Source organism: Micromys minutus, assembly GCF_963924665.1.
Source record: "Micromys minutus genome assembly, chromosome: 10".
NCBI lineage: Eukaryota > Metazoa > Chordata > Mammalia > Rodentia > Muridae > Micromys > Micromys minutus.
This window is the reverse complement of record NC_137979.1, coordinates 42,815,234-42,838,909: the sequence shown is the minus strand read 5'-3', so window position 1 is coordinate 42,838,909 and position 23,676 is coordinate 42,815,234. Positions and strand designations below refer to the sequence as shown.

Genomic DNA, 23,676 nt, shown 5'->3' with positions numbered 1-23,676 from the left:
CCTAGTGGGTAGAATCAGATAGAACAGAGTCCCCAGGGCAGAAGGAGTAGGAAATCCAGGTTATTTTTGTCTAGACAGTGAAATTGTGGTCAGCCTGTGCTTTCTGTTTTGGCTTTTGTTAAAGGAAAGTCCAAGGGCCACAGAGATGGCTCATCATATAAAGGTTCTTGTCTCTAAGAGAGACAAACTGTATTCAATCCCCGAGTCTCACATGCTAGGGAAAGAGAGCTCACTCCTAAAACTTGTCTTTCAACCTCCATATGTGTGCCAGGGCACATGCGTGTTAATATACACCCCCCAACAGTCAATAAATAAATGATTTTTAAGAGCCTTAGGAGCTAAAGAAAAATAAAAGTCTATCTTCTACTAGTGTTTCTGAAACTTGATTAGTTCAAATAAATGTTGTTTTTGATATCATTTTACAAGGTTCAAATGTTAACAGGCATACATAACAAAGGTAGTGAAAATCCCCCATTGTATATATGTTTATGTATGTGAGTACACTGTAGCTGTCTTCACACATAACAGAAAAGGGCATTGGATTCCACTGAGCCACAAAGTAGTTGCTGGGAATTGGACTCAGGACTCTGGAAGAGCTGTCAGTGCTCTTAACCACTGAGCCATCTCTCCAGCCTCCATATCCCACATACACACACACACACACACACACACACACACACACACACACACAAGTGCCCAAGGAGGTCACATGAGAGTGTCGGTTCAGATCTTCCTGACCTAAAGTTGTAACTGTGAGCTGCCTTTTGAATTCTGGGAACTGAACCTCATTCCTCTGCAAGAGAATCAGGTGCCTTTAAACCAGTGAGCATCTCTCCAAGCCCCATAGTGTAGCTGTTTTGGTGTATGTTTAATTTATTAATTTTATATTTTGTGATTGAAAGTGTGTATTTAAAGCAGGAGGTGGTGGTCCCTTTAATCCCAACACTCTGGAGGCAGAGGCAGGTGGGTCTCTGTGAATTCGAGGTTAGCCTGGTGTGCAGAGTGAGTTCCAGGACAGCCAGGGCTACAGAGAAACTCTTGAAAACAGTAACAAGAAGGTGTATACTTAAAACTTAACATTTCCTCTCAATATATAGTTGTAGCATATTTCATAGTGCAGTATGTTCTGGAAATTTTTTCATCTGTTTTGAGATGTGTAGTGTTTTGATTAAGACTAGATTTAAATGCTTGGTTACTACAGTTGTCACTATGTCAAAGGATTAGGAGGATAAGGAGGTATGGCTTTGTTGGAGGAAAAGTGTCACTGGCGGTGGGCTTTGAAGTTTCAAAAGCCCACGCAAAGCCCAGAGTCTCTCCGCCAATGAATCAGAATATAGCTTTTAGCTCTTTTTCCAGCACCATTTCTTCCTGCATGCCACCATGCTTCCTGCCATGCTGGTAGTGGACTAACCCTCTGAAACTGTCAGCCAGCCCCAATTAGATGTATTCTCTTATAAGAGCTGCCTTCATGGTGTCTCCTCATAGAATTAAAATGTTGATAAAGACGAAGGTGCCATAATGGGGGTGACTGCAGGTATCAGACAGGAAAGAGGACCGCATAAAGAGATAAGACTGAAAACTCTGTGCAGACTGACCTGCCAGCCTGGATCAGACTTCAGGGAGTCTGATGCCAGGTGGTTGGGTCATTGACAGCATATTTAAAACACAGGACAATTTGGGAAAAGGTTTCCATGTAACAATCAGTGTAGGTTCACAATAAAACTTAAGGTGTGACTACTTAGAAACTCTATTACAAAGTACATGTGCCCATGAGGGTGGGTTCTCTAGGTAAAAAATCTAGAATCTAGCGTGGTCTCTGACCAACAGCATAGAGGCCAGCAGGCTGTACAATACGTGTGACATCTTCCCTAAGGATGATCTAGGGCGGGGAAGATTCTGGGACAATCGTTCTGGGGAATTGGATGAGGGCCGCCTCTATAGCAAAAGGTGAGTGAGGTCTGCTTTCACAGCCGAAAGGTCACCACGTTATTAACAAAACACACTCTCAGCTTTCGAGACAGAATGCAGGCATTTGATTTTTATCTCTGTCATTGAGGAGACACTTCTGCATGATTCCTGGTTCTCTTAGTCCTTCTCTGTGAGCACAAGGACCTCTGTGACCCCAACATCATAAAGCCCAGGATAGCCTCAAACTCCCAGTGTAGCTGAGGCTACTGTTGAATGCCTGATCTTCCTGCTTCAGCACCAGGGCTAGAGCTACAGGCATGCGCCATCACACTTGGTGTGGGTGGTGCTGGAAATTGAAACCAGGGCTGGGTACACAGCAGGCAAGCGCTTTGGCAACTAATCTACATCTCACAGCCTGTGGCCTAAAGTTATGTATATATTCTTTCTCTCATGTTCTTGATTCAAAAGATGCCTTTGAGAGCTTTACATTCTTTTTCTTTTTCCATATTTGGAGGTGAGATGTAGTGGCACATGCCTTGACCCCACTCAAGAAGCAGTGAGTTCAAGGCCAGTTTGGTCTACACAGGAAGGCTAGTGAGACCTTATCTTTAAAAATAGAACCAATAACAGCAGTAATAGTAATGGTGGTAATTCTGCATTGGGGCTGGAGAAGAGTTAAGAGCACATACTTATCTGTCACAGGAAGCAAGTGCTGGGACCAGAGCTGGGAACAATCACACCTGCTTGCTGTTATTATTGTTACTTTATTTTTTAACTTATTCATTTTATATATGTGAGTACACCATTGCTCTCTTCAGACACACCAGAAGAGGGCATCAGACCCCATTACAGATGGTTGTGAGCCACCATGTGGCTGCTGGGAATTGAACTCAGGACCTCTGGAAGTGCAGTCAGTGCTCTTAACCACTGAGCCATCTCTCCAGTTCCTTTATTATTAATGGTGCCAAGGGTAGCACTCAGGGCTTTGAGAATTCCACACAAGCACTCTACCACTGAACTAACCCCATGTCTGCCTTATATATTTTCAAAATTTGATCTGTTAAGAGCTGAATGGGTGTGGCAGCATAGATGGCCAAGTGGTTAATAGCACTTGCTACTACTGGATGGGAACCTGAGTTTGGTTCCCAGCACCCTTATCAGGTGGCTCACAATTGGCTGCAATGTACTGGAACAACTGTAGGCTTAGACTGAGAGGTCAAGAGGTAACCCTCCCCAGCTTGGGAAAGGACAGTTAGTCAAGCTTGCAGCCTAGAGGCCAAGAGCTACCCCTTCTTGGCATGAAGGAAGAAATAGCATCACCCAGCGCCCCTCCTCCCCAAGACAGAGCTCACCAATCAAGATATAGATCGCCTACCCCTCCCTAAGCCATTCTTTTTGGCATTAAAACTGAATGGGTGAATTGACTCAGGGTCCTTCTTTCCCGATGGAGCCTGGACAATCATTCTTCAGCAATTTACAGACCCTAACATTTGGTGCATTGGCTGGAAATTGCTGGACCCCCACTCAAATACTTGAACAGTTTGCAGGAACCTTTCTCTCCACCAATTAGAGGTCAGGAGGGACAAAGTAGCCGCATATTTGCCACTCAGTGGTCTGAGAATAAGGAGGATGCCCCCAAAAATCCCACCTGGAAAGCCCGAAAGCCCTCACATGCAATCTGGAGAACCTGTGTCTTCTCACTTCGTTTCTTAACCAGCTGTAGGTCTCTGCTACACTCATGCACGGAGGGAGAGATTGCCTGAAGGGCTGTTCCTGTTTTGTTCTTCATTGCTGTCCGTCACCGTGTGCCCTGTGATTATTGTCATTCTGTATCAGTTTTTAGGATATCATCTTGATTTAAAAAAAATGGAACAGGCACAGATCACACCTCTGAGTCCAGTTCTGGGCCATATTAGGGACTTGAATTGGATTATGGAAGACTCGAGGCTGATTGATTGTTCCAGTAAGCTCATCACCTTTTGTAGGAATCAATAGCCCACCTTTAAAGTTGGCTGGCCTAAGGAGAGGACTTATCTCCTCATCCTTTACTGGGTAAAAACTGTGGTCTATGGGGCCTTGGGTCCCTGGGGCCAGGTGCCTTATATGGTCGAAAGACCCCCAGTTTGGATGCAACCCTTTTTGCTACCGGCTGCACCACCCCGTTTTCCTTCCTCTGAGAGAGCAGACCCTGGTGGCCAGCCTTACTTCCTCCTTCAGGCCCAGAGGAGGTTCTTTGTCTCACTCCTTCCTTATATTGTCGCAGCTCCTGCCCAGCAGATGCAGGTGGAAGAGAAGAGTTTAGAGTTTGCCCAGCTGGTTTTTGGTTTTGCTTGGGTCTGGTGTTTCCTTACTATGCTTCCTTCCTACTCCTTTGGAATGATAATGAATATATCTTGTCTTTTTTTTTTTTTTGCCATCGTTAGAAGTATGGGATCTGTTTTTATTTTTATTTTTTTCATTTTGATTTTACAGAAGGTAGTGCATAAAAGATTGCTATGAGTATCAGAGACTTTGGACTTTTAAGCATTGCTGAGACTGCAGTAGCCTATGGACACTTTTGGAGGCTATGAGCCTACAAGGGCCAGGGAAAGAAATGCAGTGCACTGAATGAAAATGAGCTCGTGGGAAATGGCAGTATTAGGAGGTGTGGCCATGTGGGAGGAAGTGTGTCACTGAGGGTGGGCTTTGAGATCAGAAGCTCAAGCCAGGCCCAGTGTCTCCCTCTTCCTGCCGCCTTCAGATCCTGACGTAGAGCTCTCAGCTACCTCTTCAATACCATGTCCATCTGTGTTTTGCCATCATGTTCCTGCCATGACAATAATGGTGAAATGTTTTCCTTTATAAGACTTCCTGCCCTGGTAGTGGTGTCTCTTTACAGCAATAAAATCCTGACCGGAGACAGTCTGTGAAAACATTTCTAGAAAGGATAAAATGGGTGACTTGTTCAGGCTCAGGAAGTTTTGAGTTGAGTATAGTAAGAAGGAGGACACACTCAAAATGTAAACAAACAACTAAGGAGATGTCCAGGGCCCTCCCTAAGGCTATAAAGACAGGAAGAAGCTGCTGGAGAACAGTGCTTTTCCACCAGCCACAGAGCTGTTTGGAGAGAAGAAGCCTGCGCGTTCTGCTGTGAGCTCAGGGTTGCAGCTTTCCTGAGTTGTCAGCCATGTTGTGATTCAGCTTTTGGTGATGCCACTGCCTTTGGATTGTCCTCCCGTAAGAAACCTCTCACCCATATTCCCAACCAGTTCATTGCTTCACCAAGTTGGTTTTGGTATATGATCTTTACTTTACTGAATAGGGTCCCCATTTAGAGCGAACATGTTTGTGGTCTGCTCCCTAGGCAAAAGGAACAGAAAGAAAGACCCACCCTGAGTGTACAATAGTACTGTCCCTTGGGCTGGAAATTCACTCTCCCAACTTACTGTTTTGCTCTGATATTAGGAACCCCCTTGGGGCCTTCTTTGCAAGACTGACTGAACTTAAGCTATCTGTAATGGCCTCAGACAAATGCCCTTTTCTGGTGTGCCTGAAGAAGGCTGCAATGACAGTTCAGTGAGCCTGGCCTTCAGCTCCTTTTGCAGGAACTTCACCTCCCCACCCTGTCCCCATCAGGTCCCCATCCCTTCATTTGGGATCTTTCTGGGTCCTTTTTGTCATTTGTTTTTTTTTTTTTTTTTTCCTTCTCTGATTTTGAGTTGTCCTAAGAAATGCTTTTCTCCTTCTTTAAGGCAGAGTCTTGGCCTGGTGATGGTGCATGCCTGCTTCATAGGCAGGCAGTTCTCTTTGAGTTTGAGGTCAGCCTGGTCTATAGAGCCAATCCCAGGACAGCCAGGGCTGTTACACAGAGAAACCTTGTCTCAGAAAGAAAGAAGGAAAGAAAGAAAAGAGGGAGGGAAGGAGGGAGGTAGAGAGAGAAGGAGAGAGGGAGAACAAAGTTTCTTCTGGCCTTGGAGCTTACCATTAGACTATACTGGCTGGCCAGTGAGTCCCTAACATCCTCTATTGTCTTCCTGTTTAGCTTCATACCCAACTTTAAAGAAAGCCAGGACTGGACCGATGGTTCAGCAGTTTTAGACCACTGCCTGCTCTTCCAGAGGACCTGAACTCAATTTTCAGCAACCACATAGTGGCTTGCAACCATCTCTAAAGGGATCCAATGACCTCTTCTGATGTGTCTGAAAATAGCTACAGTGTACTCATATACATAAAATAAATGAGTAATTCTTTTAAAAATAAAAAGTGATCCAACAGTGGTGGTGTATGCCTTTAATCTCAGCATGAGAGGCAGAGGCAGGTGGATCCCTATTATTCAAGGCAAGCATGGGTTTCAGACCAGCCTGGGTGATATGGTAGGACCTGTCTCAAACAAAACAAAAAAGTAAGACAGATGAAGATTATTATTATTGAGTGTGTGAATGTTCATGAGCAAATGCCACAGCTCCGGTGTGGGTATCAGAGGACAACTTGTGGGACTTGGTCCTGTTCTTCTACCCTGGGTTCAAATGAAGTCCTCAGGTTTGCACAGTGAGTGATCTTGCCCACTGAATTGTACCCAGTGCTTTATGTGGGTACTGGAGACTGAACACTTATCTCCCCAGCTCTTGAGATAAAAAATTCTAATGTGTTTTGCCTTTTCTGTGTGTCTTTTGCCAGCTCCAGGTTCCCATGGCTCCTCAAGATGTTAGTCATGATCCTAGGACTTGCCACTGTTGTGTTTATGTTCAGAAGTGTGTCCCTTACTACAGAGTTCAGCACCTTCAAGCCAGAGTTTCTGAAGCCTGTGTCGGTTGACCCAGAGCTGAAACTTCTACCAGAGGAGCACCTGCAGAAACTCTTTACCTACAGTGACATCTGGTGAGACTCTGGGTACCCTGGCCCTGCTATTGTCTCCCTCGATGTCTCTTCCCTGCTTCTCCGTGGGCCCAGGCGTGGTCTGTGGGATCCAGTCTGTTTCCTGTAGCACCCAGTAACCTAGCAACTTCATTGGGAGGATGCTGCTTCCTACCGTCTGCTCTAATGGGAGAAGCTGCCAACTGAAGTACCCGTGGCTCTTAAAGAAGCAAGATGGAGGGGATAATTCTAAAGAGGGCTGTTGAGCATGGTGGTGGCTGAGGCAGAGGGATTACCATGAGTTTGAGGGCAGCCTGGGCCACATAGACAAGAGCTCCTCTTTAAAAAAAAAAAAAAAAAAAAAAAAAAAAAAAAGGAAAAGAAGAAAGAAAAAGAAAAGAGGGAAGTCTTTAGTCTCTCCCTTCATCCCTACTCCCTCATCCTGTCTCTGTGAGGGGGGCCACTGTTGCAGTAAATATTAAAAAATAATAATAGTTTATCTCTTTACCGGCCCTGAGGTCTCACTCCTCAGGCCCAACCCTGATATGGAGCCCCACGTACCTCTGGTGCCTGGTACAAGCCGCCACCAGCCCAACTTGTCCCTTTCCTGGCAGCTTTCTACTGCCTGTTCTCTGCCTCTGTCCCGGGGTGCTTCTCTACCTCAAAATCCCACAAACACAACTCTATAGTCCAATAGCTTTTCATATAGGTTTATATATTCAACTCTCAATTCACAAACCCTCTACACAACAAGATTGCATCAAACAGACAAAGATACAAACTGCTCTTCTATATGAGAGACTAGACTTATAAAATCCTTAATGTTCATAGCTATTTAACGCCAATCAATATCACCTGGGTCTAGCTGGTCTTTGGGAAACTCCATCTTGCTTGCCACAATCCTTCCTCCTCCATCCTCTGACCTCATTAGACCTCTCAGCCCCCTCCACCTACCTCTCCCCACCCAGTCACTGGCTTTCCTTTATTTTACTAATTAAAATGAGAAGATTCAATTGGAGTCCTTGGACTAGGCCGTACTTCTGGGGGTAGTGGAATTAACATTATAATACAAACAGCTTCAGGACAATCTACTGCTGGGTGGTTGCAGGATATCAACCCAGTTAGGACGGTGTGAGTGACACCTGAGTTTAGGGCTAAGATCCTGCCCTCCCGGCAGTCATCCACGTTTATGTGCTTTTCTCGCTTGTTCTAGGCTCTTCCCCAAAAATCAGTGTGACTGTGAGTCTGGTAAACAGCGATTGAAATATAAGTTTCAGGATGCCTACAACAAGAAGGACCTTCCAGCTGTGGCTGCCAGAAGACAGGCCGAGCTGGAGCACTTTCAGAGGAGGTGATGCAGGCTGGGGGATTCTGGGAGCAGCAAACCCTCCAGTGCTTGAGAATGAGGAACCCTAAGAAAAGGTCTGGACCTCACCCTCCTGAGGGACCCTGGGAGGAACGTTTGGGAACAAGCAGAGGAGACAGTGAAGAGCGTTCTCCAAGAAAGATTTGTAGGGTTTTATGTAACGAGACCTTTCAGTGAGGAACTGGCTCAGAGTAAGAGCGCTGACTGCCCTTCCAGAGGTCCTGAGTTCAATTCCCAGCAACCACATGGTGGCTCACAGCCATCTGTAATGAGAGGTCTGGTGTCCTTTTCTAGCCTGCAGATATACGTTCTGGCAGAATGCCGTAAACACGTCATAAATAAGTAAATATTTACAGTAAACAAATACATCTTTAAAAACAAAAGCAAAACATTTCGATAAAAATGACAGGGAGAAAGGAGCAGAGAATCCGGCACTGTTCTCTGCTGGTGTGGTACAGCCACCAGGTGTCATTCTATTCACTGGGAGCATGCTGTCAAGTGCCACCATGTGTGGAGGTGTGGAATGTCACGCTGTCTTTTGACAGTGCTGGAGACTGAACTTAGGGTGTTCTATAAGTCAGGCAGGCACTCTAACACTGAGCGCTACTCCTTTATGCCCCTGCCTCAGTTCCTCTCCTGTGGGGCTGGGAATCAAACCGAGATCCTTGCATCTGCTAAGCAAATGTTTTACCACTGAGTTATAGCCCCAGGTCTCCCCAACCACACACACCATTTTCAATTACGAAGGACGAATACCAAAATCATAGGTTGAAAGGCGAATTAAAATAGGTTCCGGCTGGCTCTCATTAAAGATTTGCAAATACCAGACACTTGTCTGTAACTCCAGCACGTGGGAAGCTGAGGCAGGAGGATTGTAAGTTTAAAGCCAATGAAGATTTCAGAGCAAGATCTTGTATCTAACCGACAAGATAGAGTTACTTGTGACAGTCCCTTTAAAAGCAACTAAGGGCAGAGAGGTTCTCAAGCTTCCAAATCCTGAGACACTATAATAATAACATGAGGACATGTTGTGGAGACCCCCCAACCATAACGTTATTTTCATTGCTACTTCATAACTGTAATTTTGCTACTGTTGTGAATCATAATGTAAGTATCTATATTTTCCAATGGTCTTAGATGACCCCTGTAAAACAGCTGTGAACCCACAGGCTGAGAATTGCTGTTTTAGAGAAATGCTTCTGATGCAGGCCTAGCTGGCTCTAACTGAATGTGAACTTTCCTTCCTTCTCGAATTGTCTGTATATAATCCTTGTTTCAGATATAGAAATATATCACATCAGTAAGCAGGCATATATAAAGGGCCTGTCAGGGATGAAGCTATTCTTTCGTTAAGATTTGCTTTTTAGTTGGGTGGTGGTGACACACTCTGGAAACAGAGGCAGGAGTATCTCTGTGAGGTTGAGGCCATCCTGGTGTAGGGCTACACAGAGAAAACCTGTCTTGAGAAACCAAACAACAAAAACAGATAAACTTTTTTATTATTTAAAATCATATGTATGTGTGTGCGCAGGTAATAATTTCACTTGTTCTGGTTGCTGATTATGAGGGTGCTTTTTAAGATGCATTTTGTTGTACCCCGACTCTCATGCTTGCTTTCTCCTAAAGAGAAGGGTTGCCCCGCCCACCACCTCTGCTGGCTCCGCCCAATCTCCCCTTCGGATACCCAGTCCATGGTGTGGAGGTGATGCCCCTGCACACGATCGTCATCCCAGGTAGGTACATCCTTAGAGGCAGGAGGTGACACTCTGTTTTCTCCTTAAACTAAAGGACAAATCAGGAGCCGGCCACTCACTGGGTGTCTATGTGCACTGGGCACATCTCAGGAAGCGCGGTGGGATTTCAGTCTGTTTTTAGATTCCCTGCTTTCACAACTGACTGAGCCCACTCAGTCAGTCAACAGGGTTCCCAGGGAGGGAGTAGGATTAAAGAAAAACAAGACAATTAGACAACATTATAGTATGACCCCAGCAAGTGCTGCGGCTGGTTTTTTTTTTTTTTTTTCTAGTCTACTTTTATACCTTTCTAGGTACATGCAAAGAATAGGGTCATTTCTAGTTCAAGGATGAAGTCGTCAAGGAACGAGCCAGACATAAACAAAGGTATCATGGCCACTGTATTCAGGGACTTAACAAGATGGTCAAGATGCAAAGATCACATTCCTCAGCCATATTCAGCTTGAGCCTTGTCCTAGCCCAATGTCAAATTCTTGCCTGAGCCTACTTCCTTGTTTTAGCTCAATGCAAATATTCTTGCCAATATCCTAGAAGTGACACCAAAAGCTCCCCAAACTCAATCCAGGGTTCTCCATAGCCATGGCTTCCCTGAGGCTCTGAGCTAATGCGGAAGCTGGGATTCTGTGGGCCTCTGGGAATGCTAGAGGACTGACTTTAAAGGTCGTCCGGCATCAGGGGCACATTGATGAGCATGCGGCGGCAGGTGAAGGCATCGGTGCCACGGCTGACACCTGAGGTCTATATTCAGGAGCCACGTGGCAGAGTCAGCTTCCTTAGGCTCTCCTCTAACCTCCCTACTTGACCTGTGGCATGCATGTAACCCCCCCACACACACACACATCCACGTGCACAAAATAAAACATTTTAAATATAAATTCAAATAACAATTAAATCCCTTTCCAAGTTCAATGTGGTAGCACTCCTTTGTAATCACACAGCTAACCTCTGGCCTCCCTATACATGTATGTCCTGCACACACACACACACACACACACACACACACACACACACACACACACAGGTTGGGGACAGACAGACAGACAGACAGAATTATTAAGCAAGGAGTGTCAGAGCAGATTATGAAGGAAACTGAGACTCCAGAGGTAGGTAGCAAGGCAGAAGTCAAACAGTATGTAAAAGGTTTTGGTTCTAGAGGAACAAGGAATTTTAGGGTCAGCGCTTTATGTCGAAGATCAGAGAGTGAAAGAACATAATCTAGAAAACAAGCTGGACTCAGATCATGAAGGATTTTTAATTCTTTCTTTTTTACTATGATACATGTGTGTATAATGTATTGGTCATTACCCCCATTACCTTTTCTAGTTCTCTCGCTCCAGAGGAACCCATTTTTCTTCCCAGTTAAATTCCCCGTTTTGCTTTTATGTCCTTAAAAATGCACACATACATGTAGGCAAAATACACTCATGCATATAAAATTTGTAATTAAAATTTAAAAAGTAAATAAATATGACCCAATGAGTTTTACTAGGCTTGCTTGGATGAGTATGGTGATGGTGGAGGGTTACTAACTATTAAATGAGCAACTTACTATCAGCTATACCACTGAAGAAAGTTCCCCTCTATCCTCCAACCATTAACTGCCAAGAACCTTTCAAGGGAGGAGCGGGGCCTCATGAGCTCTTCCTCCACCCACAATGGGCGGGGCCTCATAAGCTCTTCCTCCATCCACGATGGGCTCTTCCCCCATCCGTGATGGGTCAGGTCTTGTTCAGATAATTGCAGAGTGAGTTAATGACTGGAAAAGCCACGTCTTGTCCAAGAGACAGCGTTCTACAACACTCCTCCCGGGCTTTGACTTGAAGGTTCTTTCTGTGATGTTTCCTGATCCTTAGAGGGGATTGGGTAAAGATGTCTCCTTTAGGGCTGAGCACACACAATAGTCACTTTATTCAGACGCATGTAACTAGCTCCACATGTTGCTACGTAAGCCAATGATCTTGAACACCATGTTTAGGGTTATGTGGTGCTGGGGATCAAACCCAAGGCCTTGTGCATGTTAGGCAAGCCCTGTTTCCCCCCATACTCTATACACACACTGAAACTTTATACCCACTTACTAATAACTCCTTTGTCTTGGTTTATTTTCCTGTTGCCATAATAAAATACTCTGACAAAAGCAATTTAAGGGAGAAAGGTATTTACCTCATAGTTCCAGCTTACTGACTGTCATGGTGGAAGTCAAAGCATCAGGAACATAAAGCTGTTAGCCATACCATGTATGCAGTCAGTAGAAGGGGGCAATGGATGCATGCTTATTAGCATCTAGCTCATTTTATCCATTCACACAGGCCTAGGGAATGGTGCCACCCATAGTGGGTGGGTCTTCCCATTACTCCAGAGACATTCCCAGATGCCCTTCTCCTAGGTGATTCTAAATTCTGTCAGGTTCATAATTAACACTATCACATCTTCTCTCCCACCTCCTGGCAAGTTTTACTTTATTTCTGAGAGTCTGACTATTCCCAGGTTCATTTAAGGATCATTCATTATGTTTCCATTATTGCTTTGCCTTTAGTAAAAGGACCATCTGGGAGGGGCTGTGTGAGTTCACAGAACTCAAAGCTGAGGATGAAGACTGGAAGTCTTAGACCCATGTGGGTTTGAGACCATGGGACCATCTCACAGCTTTGAGAATGGGGACTATGTAGGTCAACCAGCTGATAAAAAATGACACTTGGTGGGGCTCTCTAGATATGTGGGAGCCAGAGGCAGGGAGGTGTATAAGGGAGCTTTGGTGTCCACTTAAACACTTTCCCCTCTCCTGTGTCTTCTAGGCCTCCAGTATGAAGGGCCAGATGCCCCAGTCTATGAGGTAAGAGTCCCCATCTCAGCATTTTTAGAACTGTTTTCCCTTCCACAACTATAGTTGGTCTCAGCCTTTAACCAGCTCTTGTCATTAATCCAACTCAACCCCACGTGAATACAAAGTGGGACATGGGGGCATTTTGCACAAAGAGCTTATTTCAGCCTAGCGTTTCACATCATAGTTGTCTTGGGGTTTTACTGCTGTGAACAGATACCATGACCTAGGCAACTCTTATAAGGACAACATTTAATTGGGGCTGGCTTACAGGTTGAAAGGTTCGGTGTAGTATCATCAAAGCAGGAACCAGGGCAGCATCCAGGCAGGCATGGTGCAGAACTGAGAGTTCTACATCTTCATCTGAAGGCTGATAGTAGAAGACTGATTTCTAGGCAGCTAGGATGAGGGTGTTAAGCCCACACCCACAGTGACACACCTACTCCAACAAGGCCACACCTGCTAATAGTGCCACTCTCTATCCCATGCATATACAGACCATCACAATAGTTCATCAAAGTCAAGGCAAGAACTGAAAGCAGGACCTTGGGAGCAGGAACCCAAGTGGAAGCCATGGAATTACATTGCTTACTGGCTTGCTCTTTTTTTCTTCAAATTGTACACATTTCTTTTTGCCCGATTGTTCTTTTTCATTATAGACCCGATGAAGAGTGTTAATAACCATATGGCAGAGTCAGTATTAGGCAGTCTTGAAATCTTCTTTGCTGAAGAAATTAGTCCATTACTTTTAATTTTGCTTCAAGCAAGTTCTTAGAATGAGGGCAGAACACAGACTTTACCAAATCATCACAAGGACAGTCTCTAGCCCAGTTGCTACTATTGTCCCTCTCTGAAACCTCTCGAGTCAGACCTCCACAATCCACACAGTTTCCAGCACTACTGTCTTCCAGGCTCCCACTAGGATGGCCTGTTAAGCTCTGTATACAGCATTTAACCTTGTTGCTAGTTCAATGTTCCCACTTCTTCCACATTCCTTCAAAAATATAGTCAGATGTGTCACATCCCACAAACACGATACCAATTTCTGTCTTAGTTACTTTTCTATGGCTGTGATAAAACACTATGACTGAGGCAACATATAAAAGTGTCGAATTGTGTTTGCAGTTACAGAGGGTTAGAGTCTACTGTGACAGAGCAAAGGCGTGGTGGCAGGAACTACTGAGAGCTGCATCTTTTTTTTTAAAAATATTTTATTTACTTTATGTATATGAGTACACTGTAGCTGTCCTCAGACACACCAGAAGAGGGCATCAGATCCCATTACAGATGGTTGTGAGCCACCATGTGGTTGCTGCAAATCGAACTCAGAACCTCTGGAAGAGAAATCAGTGCTCTTAACCTCTGAGCCATCTCTCCAATCCTGAGAGCTGCATCTTAAAAGCAAGAGGCAGAGAGCACACTGGGGAAGGTGTGGAGCTTTTGAAGCCTCAAATCCTGCCCCAGTAACATACCTCCTCCAACAAGGCTACACCTCCCAATTCTTCCTCAAACAGTTCTGCCAACTGCAGACTAAGTATTCAAACATATGAGCCTATGGGGGCTGTTTTCATTCCAACCACCACACATGGCCAAGGGTGAACACAGGGATGAGTCAGAGACAAACATTTTGTCTATTTTTTTTTTTTTTTTTTTTTTTTTTTTGAGACAAGGTTTCACCACTGCACCCTGACAGGAAGGCCTAGAATCCCCTGTGTAGACTAAACTAGTTTCAAACTTGGACAGCAGAGAGCTTGAACTAAAGACACATGCACCAAACTGAACTACAATAAACATTTTTAAACTACTTGAAAACTGATGGTACCTAGTTGATGCTGGATAAAATCCTCTGCTAGGGAGTTGTATGACAATACGAGAAAAACATCCAGAACCAAACCCTGAAAAACTCCCCTCAGATGTCAGAGGGTAGAGGGCCAGGAGTGACTGACCAGACCTCAGGAGCACCAGCCGCAGGGAGCAGGGCAAAGGGCCTCTCTCTGCTGAGTCAGCTCTTAGGGTGGTGCTGACAGGAGGCAGAAAAGATCTCTTGAGCTCTGGGTTTCAAGGCTGCTCTGGGCAACATAGTAAAACCTCAGAGACCTTGTGGAAAGAGGAGGAGAAGAGGGGGCGGGAGGTGGTGGTGAAGGAGGGAAAAGAAGAAGAAAGAAGAAGAAATAATCTAGAAGTCTTTTTTTTTTTTTTTTCTTGACAAGAGTTTCTCTGTGTAGCCCTAACTGTTTTGGAACTCACTCTGTAGACCAGGTTGGCCTGGAACTCACAGAGATCCACCTGCCTCTGCCTCCCGAACACTGGGATTAAAAGTGTGCGCCACCATTGCCTGGCTCTAGAAGACATATCAGTGAACAATGTTCCATAAAGACAGAGATGTTTGTATAAATGAGTTCTTAAAATCCATGAGTCTTTAGGTCTTGAGGGAAAAGGGGGAAGGGGTTAGCTGCAGCAAGTATTCCCTTTACAACCAGCCTTATCCTGTCCTAGTTCTTGATGAATCTGTCTACCCTGGGTGCTCTGCCCCCTGCTGGCCATCCTGGGTACTTGCCTTTCCTGTGAATGGATTTTTTTCCCCCATTCATTGGCATTTAGAATCTTTCAGGGGTTACAGTCGGGTGGGAACAACATTTTGTTGGATAGGCTAAAGAGCCTCTAGAGATGGACAGGGGTGACTGACAGATGTACAATAATGTGGGTACTTCTAATGTCACCCTAGGTCACTCTCAAAGCCTCTCTGGGGACACTGAATACCCTTGCTGATGTCCCAGACACTGAGGTACAGGGCAGAGGCCAGAGGCAGCTGAACATTTCCACCAGACATCGGAAGGTCCTGAATTTCATCCTCCAGCATGTGACATACACCAGCACAGTGTACCATCTCCACAAGGTGGACACAGGTGAGAGTCTGCCTTCTGATCGCAAGGTGCTGAAACAGAGCACCAAGCCCTCTCAAAACCTTCCTCCGGGACTCTTCCTGTGTGCCAGTTTCTGAGCCTAGACAATTACCTTCCTCTTTACTGCACCCAGCAGAGTCCCCTGCTGCCACTCACCCCACCAAGTGACTTGAGAAAGGTCACTGGCACTGCTTGCCTTGCACACTGGCAATTCTCAACTCCCATGCCTCAGACTCCGTAATGCTGGAATTCCAGCTGCACATCACTTTCCTTGGCTGGCTTTAGCCGGTCCTGTTAGCTGTTCTCAGCATCTATTTATTTATTTGTTTAATTTCCATTCACTTATTCGGGGGGGGGGGCATGAACATATCACAGTGGCCATATGGAAGTCAGAAGACACCTTGTAGGAGTTGGTTCTCTCCTTCTATCAAGTGAACCCCAGGGATCGAACCCAGGTCATTGGGCTCAGCAGCAAGCGTCTTTACCTGCTGAGCCACTTTGGTCACCTCTCTGGAACTTTCAAACCTGCTTCAGCTTCTGTTGAGGAGGTAACCTGCCTAACCAGCCCGTGTATCAATATCCTAGTGAGCACTCCTGCAGAGAGAGGATGTGGCCAGTTCCAAGGATATGACCTTGTCTTTCTCCATATCCCCCAACCCCCCGGGTTACAGAAACTACTGGGAGAACAAATCTCTTCACCCTCAGGAGAGCCTCAGTTTTTTTTCTTTTTTCTTTTTTGTCTGCATCAGTTAAAAGTATCCTTTTCCTTTTTGAGCACAGCAAAGGGGGAAAAGAATGTGACATGCACAAATGAAAATTGTTTGGTTGGTAGAGTACTTGCTTAGCATACACAGAGCCCTGGGTTCGAGACCCAGCATCATATGAAATTGGGCATGGGAGTGCTATTCCTATGATCCTAGCCCTGGGCAGGGGGTGGAATCAGGAAGGCTAGTGGTCCTAGATTATCCTTCATAGCTGTTTGCCATCCACTACGCCTTCAGATTTTAAAGCATTTCCCTCCAGAAAATGACCCTGTGTTCTAAGGTACAGTGGATATTTACTGTCCTGGCCTTGTCACTGGAGGCATGACAGAGGGTCATGGCTGAGTAATTGAGATCCTACAATCTCCGGCCCCTTCTAGCAGCCCATCCTTACAGCAGGTTACCTCACGGATGCACAGCAAGTCAGGAGTCAGGATGCCACAGCGTGCATGGGCCCCCAGCCTCCTGGCACGCAGGACTCACCTGTGGCTGCTCGCTTCCCTGGGTTCCTTAGGGCATCAGAGTCTGATTGCATCTGACACTGCCTGGGCTCTGACCTCTCTTCTCCTTCCAGTGAGTGTGGAAACCCAGTCATCAGCGGTCAAGTTTCCAGTGACTATCAAACAACAGACTGTACCCAAGTTGTATGACCCTGGACCTGGTAAGGCTCTTATCCCTGAGGCTCAGCATTGCATCAGGCCTGGGGAAATTCAGAGTGCATGGTGGTTTGAATGACAAGCACCTTCTCCCTCCCCCCAGACTCGCATATTTGAATGCTTATAGCTGTAGAATTATCTATTATAGCTGGTAGAATTATTTTGGGAAGGAGTAAGTGTGGCCCTGTTGGAAGAGGTGTGTCACTAGGGGATGGGCTTTGAGGTTTCCAAAGGTCATGCTAGAGCTTTGCTTTCTTTCTTCCTCCAACTTGTGAATATGATGTAAGCTCCCAGCTACATCTAAAATGCCATCTCTACCTGCTTACTGCCTTTCTCCCTCCCAGCCATCATGGCTATGGACCCACCTTCTGAAACTGTAAGCAAGCCTCCAGTTCCAAGGTTTATGGATAAGCTGCCCTGGACATGGTGTCTTTTCACAGCAATAGAAAAGTAACTAAGACAGAATACTCTTTTCTAGGATTCATTTTTATTCTTTTTAATTGTGTGTGCACGCTTGTACGCCACTGTGTATGGGTGTCCACAAAGGCCAGCATTCCAGTCTTCCTAGGGCTGAAGTTATAGGTTGTGAGCTACCTGACATGGGTGCCGGGAACCAAACTCTCGTCCTCGGCAAGACCAGTGCATGCTCTGATGCCAAGACATCTCTCCAGTCCCCTCAGTCCCTTTTTCAGACAAGGTCTCATTCGGCCCAGGATGAGCTCAAACTCTGTACATACTTGAGCATATTATTAAACTCCTGAACTTCTGCCTCATCCTCCCCCAGGGTTAGAATTTTATGCAAGCACCAAGCTCAGTTGCTAGGGCTCAAACCTAGGGCTTTGGGTGTGTTAAGTAGGCATTCTACCAACAGTTAGAGCTCCATCCCTTCCATACTCCAGGATAGACTGGTAATCCCCTGGACTCAGCTTTGTTAGTGGTGAGATTACAGCATTTAATGATGTGTGTGTGTGCATGCACACGTGCGGGCGTTTGTGCGTGCTGGTGTGTATGCACATGCAGGAGTGTGCCAGCAAACACTCGTGCTACTGTGGGGATATGAAGTCAGAGGACCATCTCAGGTGTTGGTCCTAGCCTTCCACCTTGTACCTGGTACTGCATGTACCAAGGTACCTGGCCCTAGACCTTCCAGCGCCTCGTTTTACATGGATGCTGAGGACTTTAAACTTAGATCTGCATGTCTGCATAGCTGGTACTTTATCCACCAAGCCATCTTTCCAAGCCCAAAAGATTTTTCTTTTTAATGCTGAATCTGTAAACGTTCTCTTAGTGATTTTGCTTGTTGTTCTGTGAAGTTGGGTGTTGTTACACAGCCCAGGATGGTTGTCACTGTCCTGTAGTCTCTGCCTTTCTGCCTCCCAAGCACTGGGATGTACAAGCCTGTATACCTAGTGCTTGATAGTTCTGTCTCTCTGCCTTTGTGTCTGCCTATCTCTCTCAAAATGATTTATTCTGACTAATAGTTTTGAAGGTCATTTTTCTCATTGCTGTAACAGAATCCAGAAGCAGCTAACTGGAGAAGGGGTTCCTTTGGCTCAGGGTTTGAGGGTCCTGCCCATCATAGCAAGGACAGTCTGTCAGTAGGAGTGTAAGGCAGCAGGCACACTGTGCCTGTGTTTGGGAGTGGAAAGGAATACATACTGGGGTTCCTCTTTCCTTCCCCCAACCTTTCTACTTATGCATTCCAGAACCACAGCCCATGGAAGAGTGACACCCACTCAGGATGAGTTTGCCTACCTTGTTAAACGTGTCTGGAAATTCCTAGATGACTTCAAATCCTGTCAACTTGACAGTCACACTTAACATTCCCGGAAGGGTCCGTGGCAGTGGGAGCATGCTTAGCTCGTGGTGTGGCAGGGGAGGGGGGATGAATCTCAGCTCATTTCTCAAAGGCTTTTAAAACATGCATACTCCCTTAGATAATGATGAGAATCATTGTCTCCCAATTTCTATACTTTTCTTTTCTCAGGGATAATGGCCTCTAGAAGCTCATATATTCGATGTTTGGTCCCAGTTGGTAGATCTGTTTAGGGAGGTGTGTCACTGGGGTTGGACTTTGAGTTTTCAAAAGCCCATGCCAGGCCCAGTCCCAGTGCTCCCCGCTGCCCCCTCTGCTTACAACATATGGATCAGGATGCAAGGTCTCAGCTATTGCTTCAGTACCATGTCTGCCCGTCTAACACACCTCCGGCCGTGATGGCTATGAACACTCTGAAACCCTAAGCAAGCCCACGATTAAATGTTGTCCTTTATAAGTTGCCTTGGCCATAGGGTTTCTTTGCAGCAATAGAACAGTAACTAAGATACTTGTCATGTTATATTTGGTTACCATCTCCACCATGGTGTTGAGTAACAGTAGCAGGCAGTTTTGTTTGCTCCAGATTTTAAGAAGAAAACTCTAGCATGATGCCATTTATGTTGCCGTGTTGCAGGTATTTTAGAGTAAGAAACCTCTCCCATTTCTTTTCTAAAAAGTGTTATTTTTAGTGAATGTCAAATCTTTTAAAGATCAATGAATTATTGTGTGCATATGTGTGCTTACATTTGTCTACCACATGCCCACTCAGTGCCCGTGGAGGCCAGAAGAGGGCGCCAGAGCCCATGGAACTGACGTTTCAGGTGGTTGGGAGCCTCCAGGTGGGTGCTGTGAACCCAGGTCCTCTGCAAGAGCAGCTGTGGCGTATTGCTCCAGATGTTCGTATCTTGGTCTTTTCCGTGGAAGAGCTGACCCTTTTCTCTTTTCCAAGCTTTTTGCTTTTACCCATGTTTGTGCTTAGTGCTTACATATGCTGTGCTTATGTGTAGACGTGTCTGCTTGTGTATCGATGGTGCACATGAATGCATGCATATATGCACGAAGATGCGGAGGCTCACGGTTACCTGGAACCCTCTGCAGTGGCACTTCCGTCTGGTTCACTGAAATGGGGTCTGAGCAAAAGCCAGAGCTCGATAATACAGCTAGTCTCCCTAGACAGCTTACCCTGGGATCCCCTGAATCCATCTTTCGAAGCTAGAATTACAGGCATGCTGCCACACCCTCCCAGCTCTTCCCCCCAGCCTCTCCAAGTCTCGTGGGTGTGGGTTTCTTGTTTGTTTTTACAAGTCATGTGCTTTATGGTGAACAGCCTGGTCTAGGTCTTCAAGTAGACTTCTGTCTAACCATGCCTTCCTGAGATAGAGGCAGGAAACTTCTGTGAAGCTCTCCTCAGAACTGATGGCAAAGGTAGGCCATGAGGCCTCTCAACTTCTAGTAGTTAACGTGGAAGCAGGACACAAGGGTTTGCTAATAGGCAAGCCAGAGATGAAGAATCCAGGCAACAGGAAAATGGCACAGTGAAAGTAGCCAGAGTCAAAAAGATTTTACCTAATTGGGTAACCTTAAAATGTCTTTATTTCTCAGTGCAGCTGAAAAGCTCTGATTAAACATGCTTGCACAGCATGAGTGAGACCCTAGGTTCAAATCCTGAACCTGGTAGGAAACAAAACAAAGCAAAACCCATCTGAACAAAGCAAACCCGGAAAGGGGCTCTGGCATCCACTTTTACATTTCTCTCTAGAAAGGAAGCTCAGAAACCTGGTGACCATTGCCACCAAGACTTTTCTCCGTCCCCACAAGTTTAAGATTCTGCTGCAGAGTATTCGAAAATATTACCCAGACTTAACCGTGATCGTGGCTGATGACAGCAAGGAGCCCCTGGAAATTAAAGATGACTATGTGGAGTATTACCCCATGCCTTTTGGGAAGGTATGTCCCCCTCACACTAGGGACATCTAGCTCCCAGAACAGGAGTGCTCCAAATTCAGTGGTTTCTCTAGGTCTTCTCTAGGGAGCAGAGTCCTGTGTTAAGAGGGGTCAGGGCTTCTCTTATTCAGATGCAGAGGGAAACTGGATCGATCTCACTCTCCCACATTAATGAAGTGCTAGTTTATTCTATTCCCCTACTTGATATAGAAATTGACAGGGGGTTCTTACAGGCGGACCTGACATCTTACAGTGATGTGTGAGGCTGAAGCAGCCTTTTGTTCCCTGTGATTGTGCTCAAACCATGCTCTCCCTTCCCACCTCATCTCACCAAAGGGAAGGATATCACATCTCACCAAAGGGAAGGATATCACAGATAGCAGATGTCCCACAAACCAACATCTCCCAAGGGGTAGAAGGCAACCGTAAGATGAGAGAGTACTCCAGGCTATTCACTGGGCTGCTGGCCCAGAGGGACTTTCCAATCTTGGTCTCAGCCTCTCTTCCAGAAAGTCACTGGCCCTGCCATGTTTCTCTGAGGCAGACTGTCTCAATTATAGATTCCCACAGATTCCAAGTTCGCCCATGGTGGGAGGCAGCCTGGCCACGGGGAATTCAGAAAAGTGTCCCCCCACACAAGTGACAACTGCTGACCCAACCCTGTGCTGCCTGCAGGGCTGGTTTGCTGGCAGGAACCTGGCTGTGTCCCAGGTGACTACTAAATATGTCCTCTGGGTGGACGATGACTTTCTCTTCAGCAAAAAGACCAAGATCGAGGTACTGGTGGATGTCCTGGAGAAAACTGAACTGGACGTGGTAAGGGACAATGGCCAAGCTCAGCCAGCTGCAATCTGTAGTGCTAAGGAAGGATGGAGAAAGGAATGTGAGTGTCTGCGGGAGGAACGAAGGGGCTCCTGGTGAGCATGAGCCCTGCTGACTCCTCAACTGCTTTCTGCTTTCTCTGAGCAAATTTTATACGTCACTCTACAAAAAGTTCTTTTTTTTTTTTTTAAAGCAATTTATTTCTAATTATTTTCTTGGACGATATAAGATTTAAGAGAACCATGTTCTTCAGTTGCAACACTTAAAAATTATTTTTCAGGTTTATTTCCTTTTGTATGTATAGATGTTCTGCCTGCGTGTATATCTGCACCCACAGAGGCCAGCGGAGGGTATCGGAACCCCTGGAACTAGAGTTACAGATGGGTGTGAGCGGCCACATGAGTATTGGATGGGAATAGAACTCAGGTCCTCTGCAAGAACAAAAGCTTTTAACCACTGAGCCGTCTCTGCAATCCCCCCCACCACACACATTTATTTTAAATATGAGAACATAGTTGAACATGGTGGTACGGTACACACCTCTAATCCCAGCACTCCAGAGGCAGAAGCAGGAGGATCTCTGTGAGTTCAAGGCCGGCCTGGTCTACAGAGTGAGCCCTTATCTCAAGACAACAAATCAAACCCCTGAAGTTACACTGTGTGTGCTGGTGCATACCTGCAGAAGCATGACGATGGGAGTTCGAGGCCAGCCTCACCCACAAAACAAGTGCATGCACGTTTGTGTGCCTGCATGTGGATAGGGGGTCAGTGACCCAGCGGCAGTATGGGAAAGGCTGTGGCCACATGGCAGTGTCACTTAGGGTCTCCTGGAGGCTAGATCCATAGAGTACAGCTTTTATTCTCTTAAGAGGTGCAGTCCAGTGAGGCTTCCCAAAGGGGTGAGAATTGATCCTGCTCAGACCCTGGTTTCTGTTTGCTGACTAGGTGGGTGGCAGCGTGCAGGGAAATGCTTTCCAGTTCAGGCTGTTGCTGGAACAGAGCGAGAATGGGGACTGTCTTCACCAGAGGTGGGGATCATTCCAGGCCCTTGATGACTTCCCTGGATGCACAGTCACCAGTGGCGTGGCGAACTTCTTCTTGGCTCACACAGAACAACTCCGAAGAGTTGGCTTTGATCCCACCCTACAAAGAGTTGCTCACGGAGGTGAGAGGCTTGGAGGGGTGCGCCAGGGAAGGGGGTCCTCCTTGGAAACCCCTTCTTGCTACCCCAAGGATCTTCTCTCACCCCAGACTATAGAGCTCATGGCCTCTCTTGTTGCCCTCACCTCTCAGTGTATCCCTAGGCTGCCTCTGTCCACTTGAGACATGCTCCTCCTTCCCCCCCACAGCTCTGTCCTTTACCTTTCTCTGCTTCCGCCTCCCTTCAGAAAGTCTTTCCCACCTAAAACTGTGCCCAGGGATGGCCCTACCCTCTCCCTTTCACCCCTTTCTTTTCAGAACCCACACTACTATTTAGTGGAACCCAGAGGTACCGATACTCACTCCCATCTGAGAAACTGAGGTTAGCTGTTTCTTTCCTTCCAGCTCCGGGACTCCCTGGAGCCAAGCGTGTGGCTGCATTTTCCTGTGGTTAGGAACAAGGTTCTCTCTTCAGGTGTGGGTGGGGAACCATGGCCGTCTGTCTTTAGCTCCCTTTGTCTACTGTTCCTCCTCTCTTTACAGAGTTCTTCATTGATGGGCTGGGAAGCCTTTTGGTGGGCTCGTGCCCAGGGGTGATTATAGACCACCAAACAAGAACACCATCAATGGATCCAAAACTAGCTGCCTTGGAGACGTCTTACGCCCGATACCGAACCAATACCGATTCCCAGGTCCAGTTCAAGCTAGCACTTCACTACTTCAAGAACCATCTCTACTGCTCCACTTAAAAGGAAACGCAATAAACAGATCAGCTCAGGCAACAAAAAAATAGGCCTGAATATTAGGGGTACCAAAAGTACACTCCTAACAAGGAGAACAGAAAGCAAAGTAGATGGAAGCTGGAGCTAGTGTAGGAACCCTGAAGTCAGCTCGGACACCCCAAGACCAAGTTCTCAGCACAAAGATTTATCTGCCCCAGAGGGGAAAAGGG

General features: G+C 46.2%; 1 protein-coding gene across 1 annotated transcript; it reads left to right on the top strand.

The window, feature by feature from the left end:
• Nucleotides 1-1,518: 1,518 nt before the first annotated feature.
• On the top strand, nucleotides 1,519-23,473 carry B4GALNT2 (beta-1,4-N-acetyl-galactosaminyltransferase 2 (SID blood group); the record flags this gene model as incomplete). The annotated part of the gene is made up of 11 exons (XM_080922430.1): nucleotides 1,519-1,534; nucleotides 6,510-6,765; nucleotides 7,955-8,092; nucleotides 9,734-9,840; nucleotides 12,657-12,694; nucleotides 15,408-15,588; nucleotides 16,921-17,007; nucleotides 20,578-20,765; nucleotides 21,438-21,578; nucleotides 22,530-22,749; nucleotides 23,268-23,473. The coding sequence occupies 11 exons, from the start codon at nucleotides 1,519-1,521 to the stop codon at nucleotides 23,471-23,473; spliced, it is 1,578 nt and encodes a 525-aa protein (XP_080778556.1).
• Nucleotides 23,474-23,676: the final 203 nt, after the last annotated feature.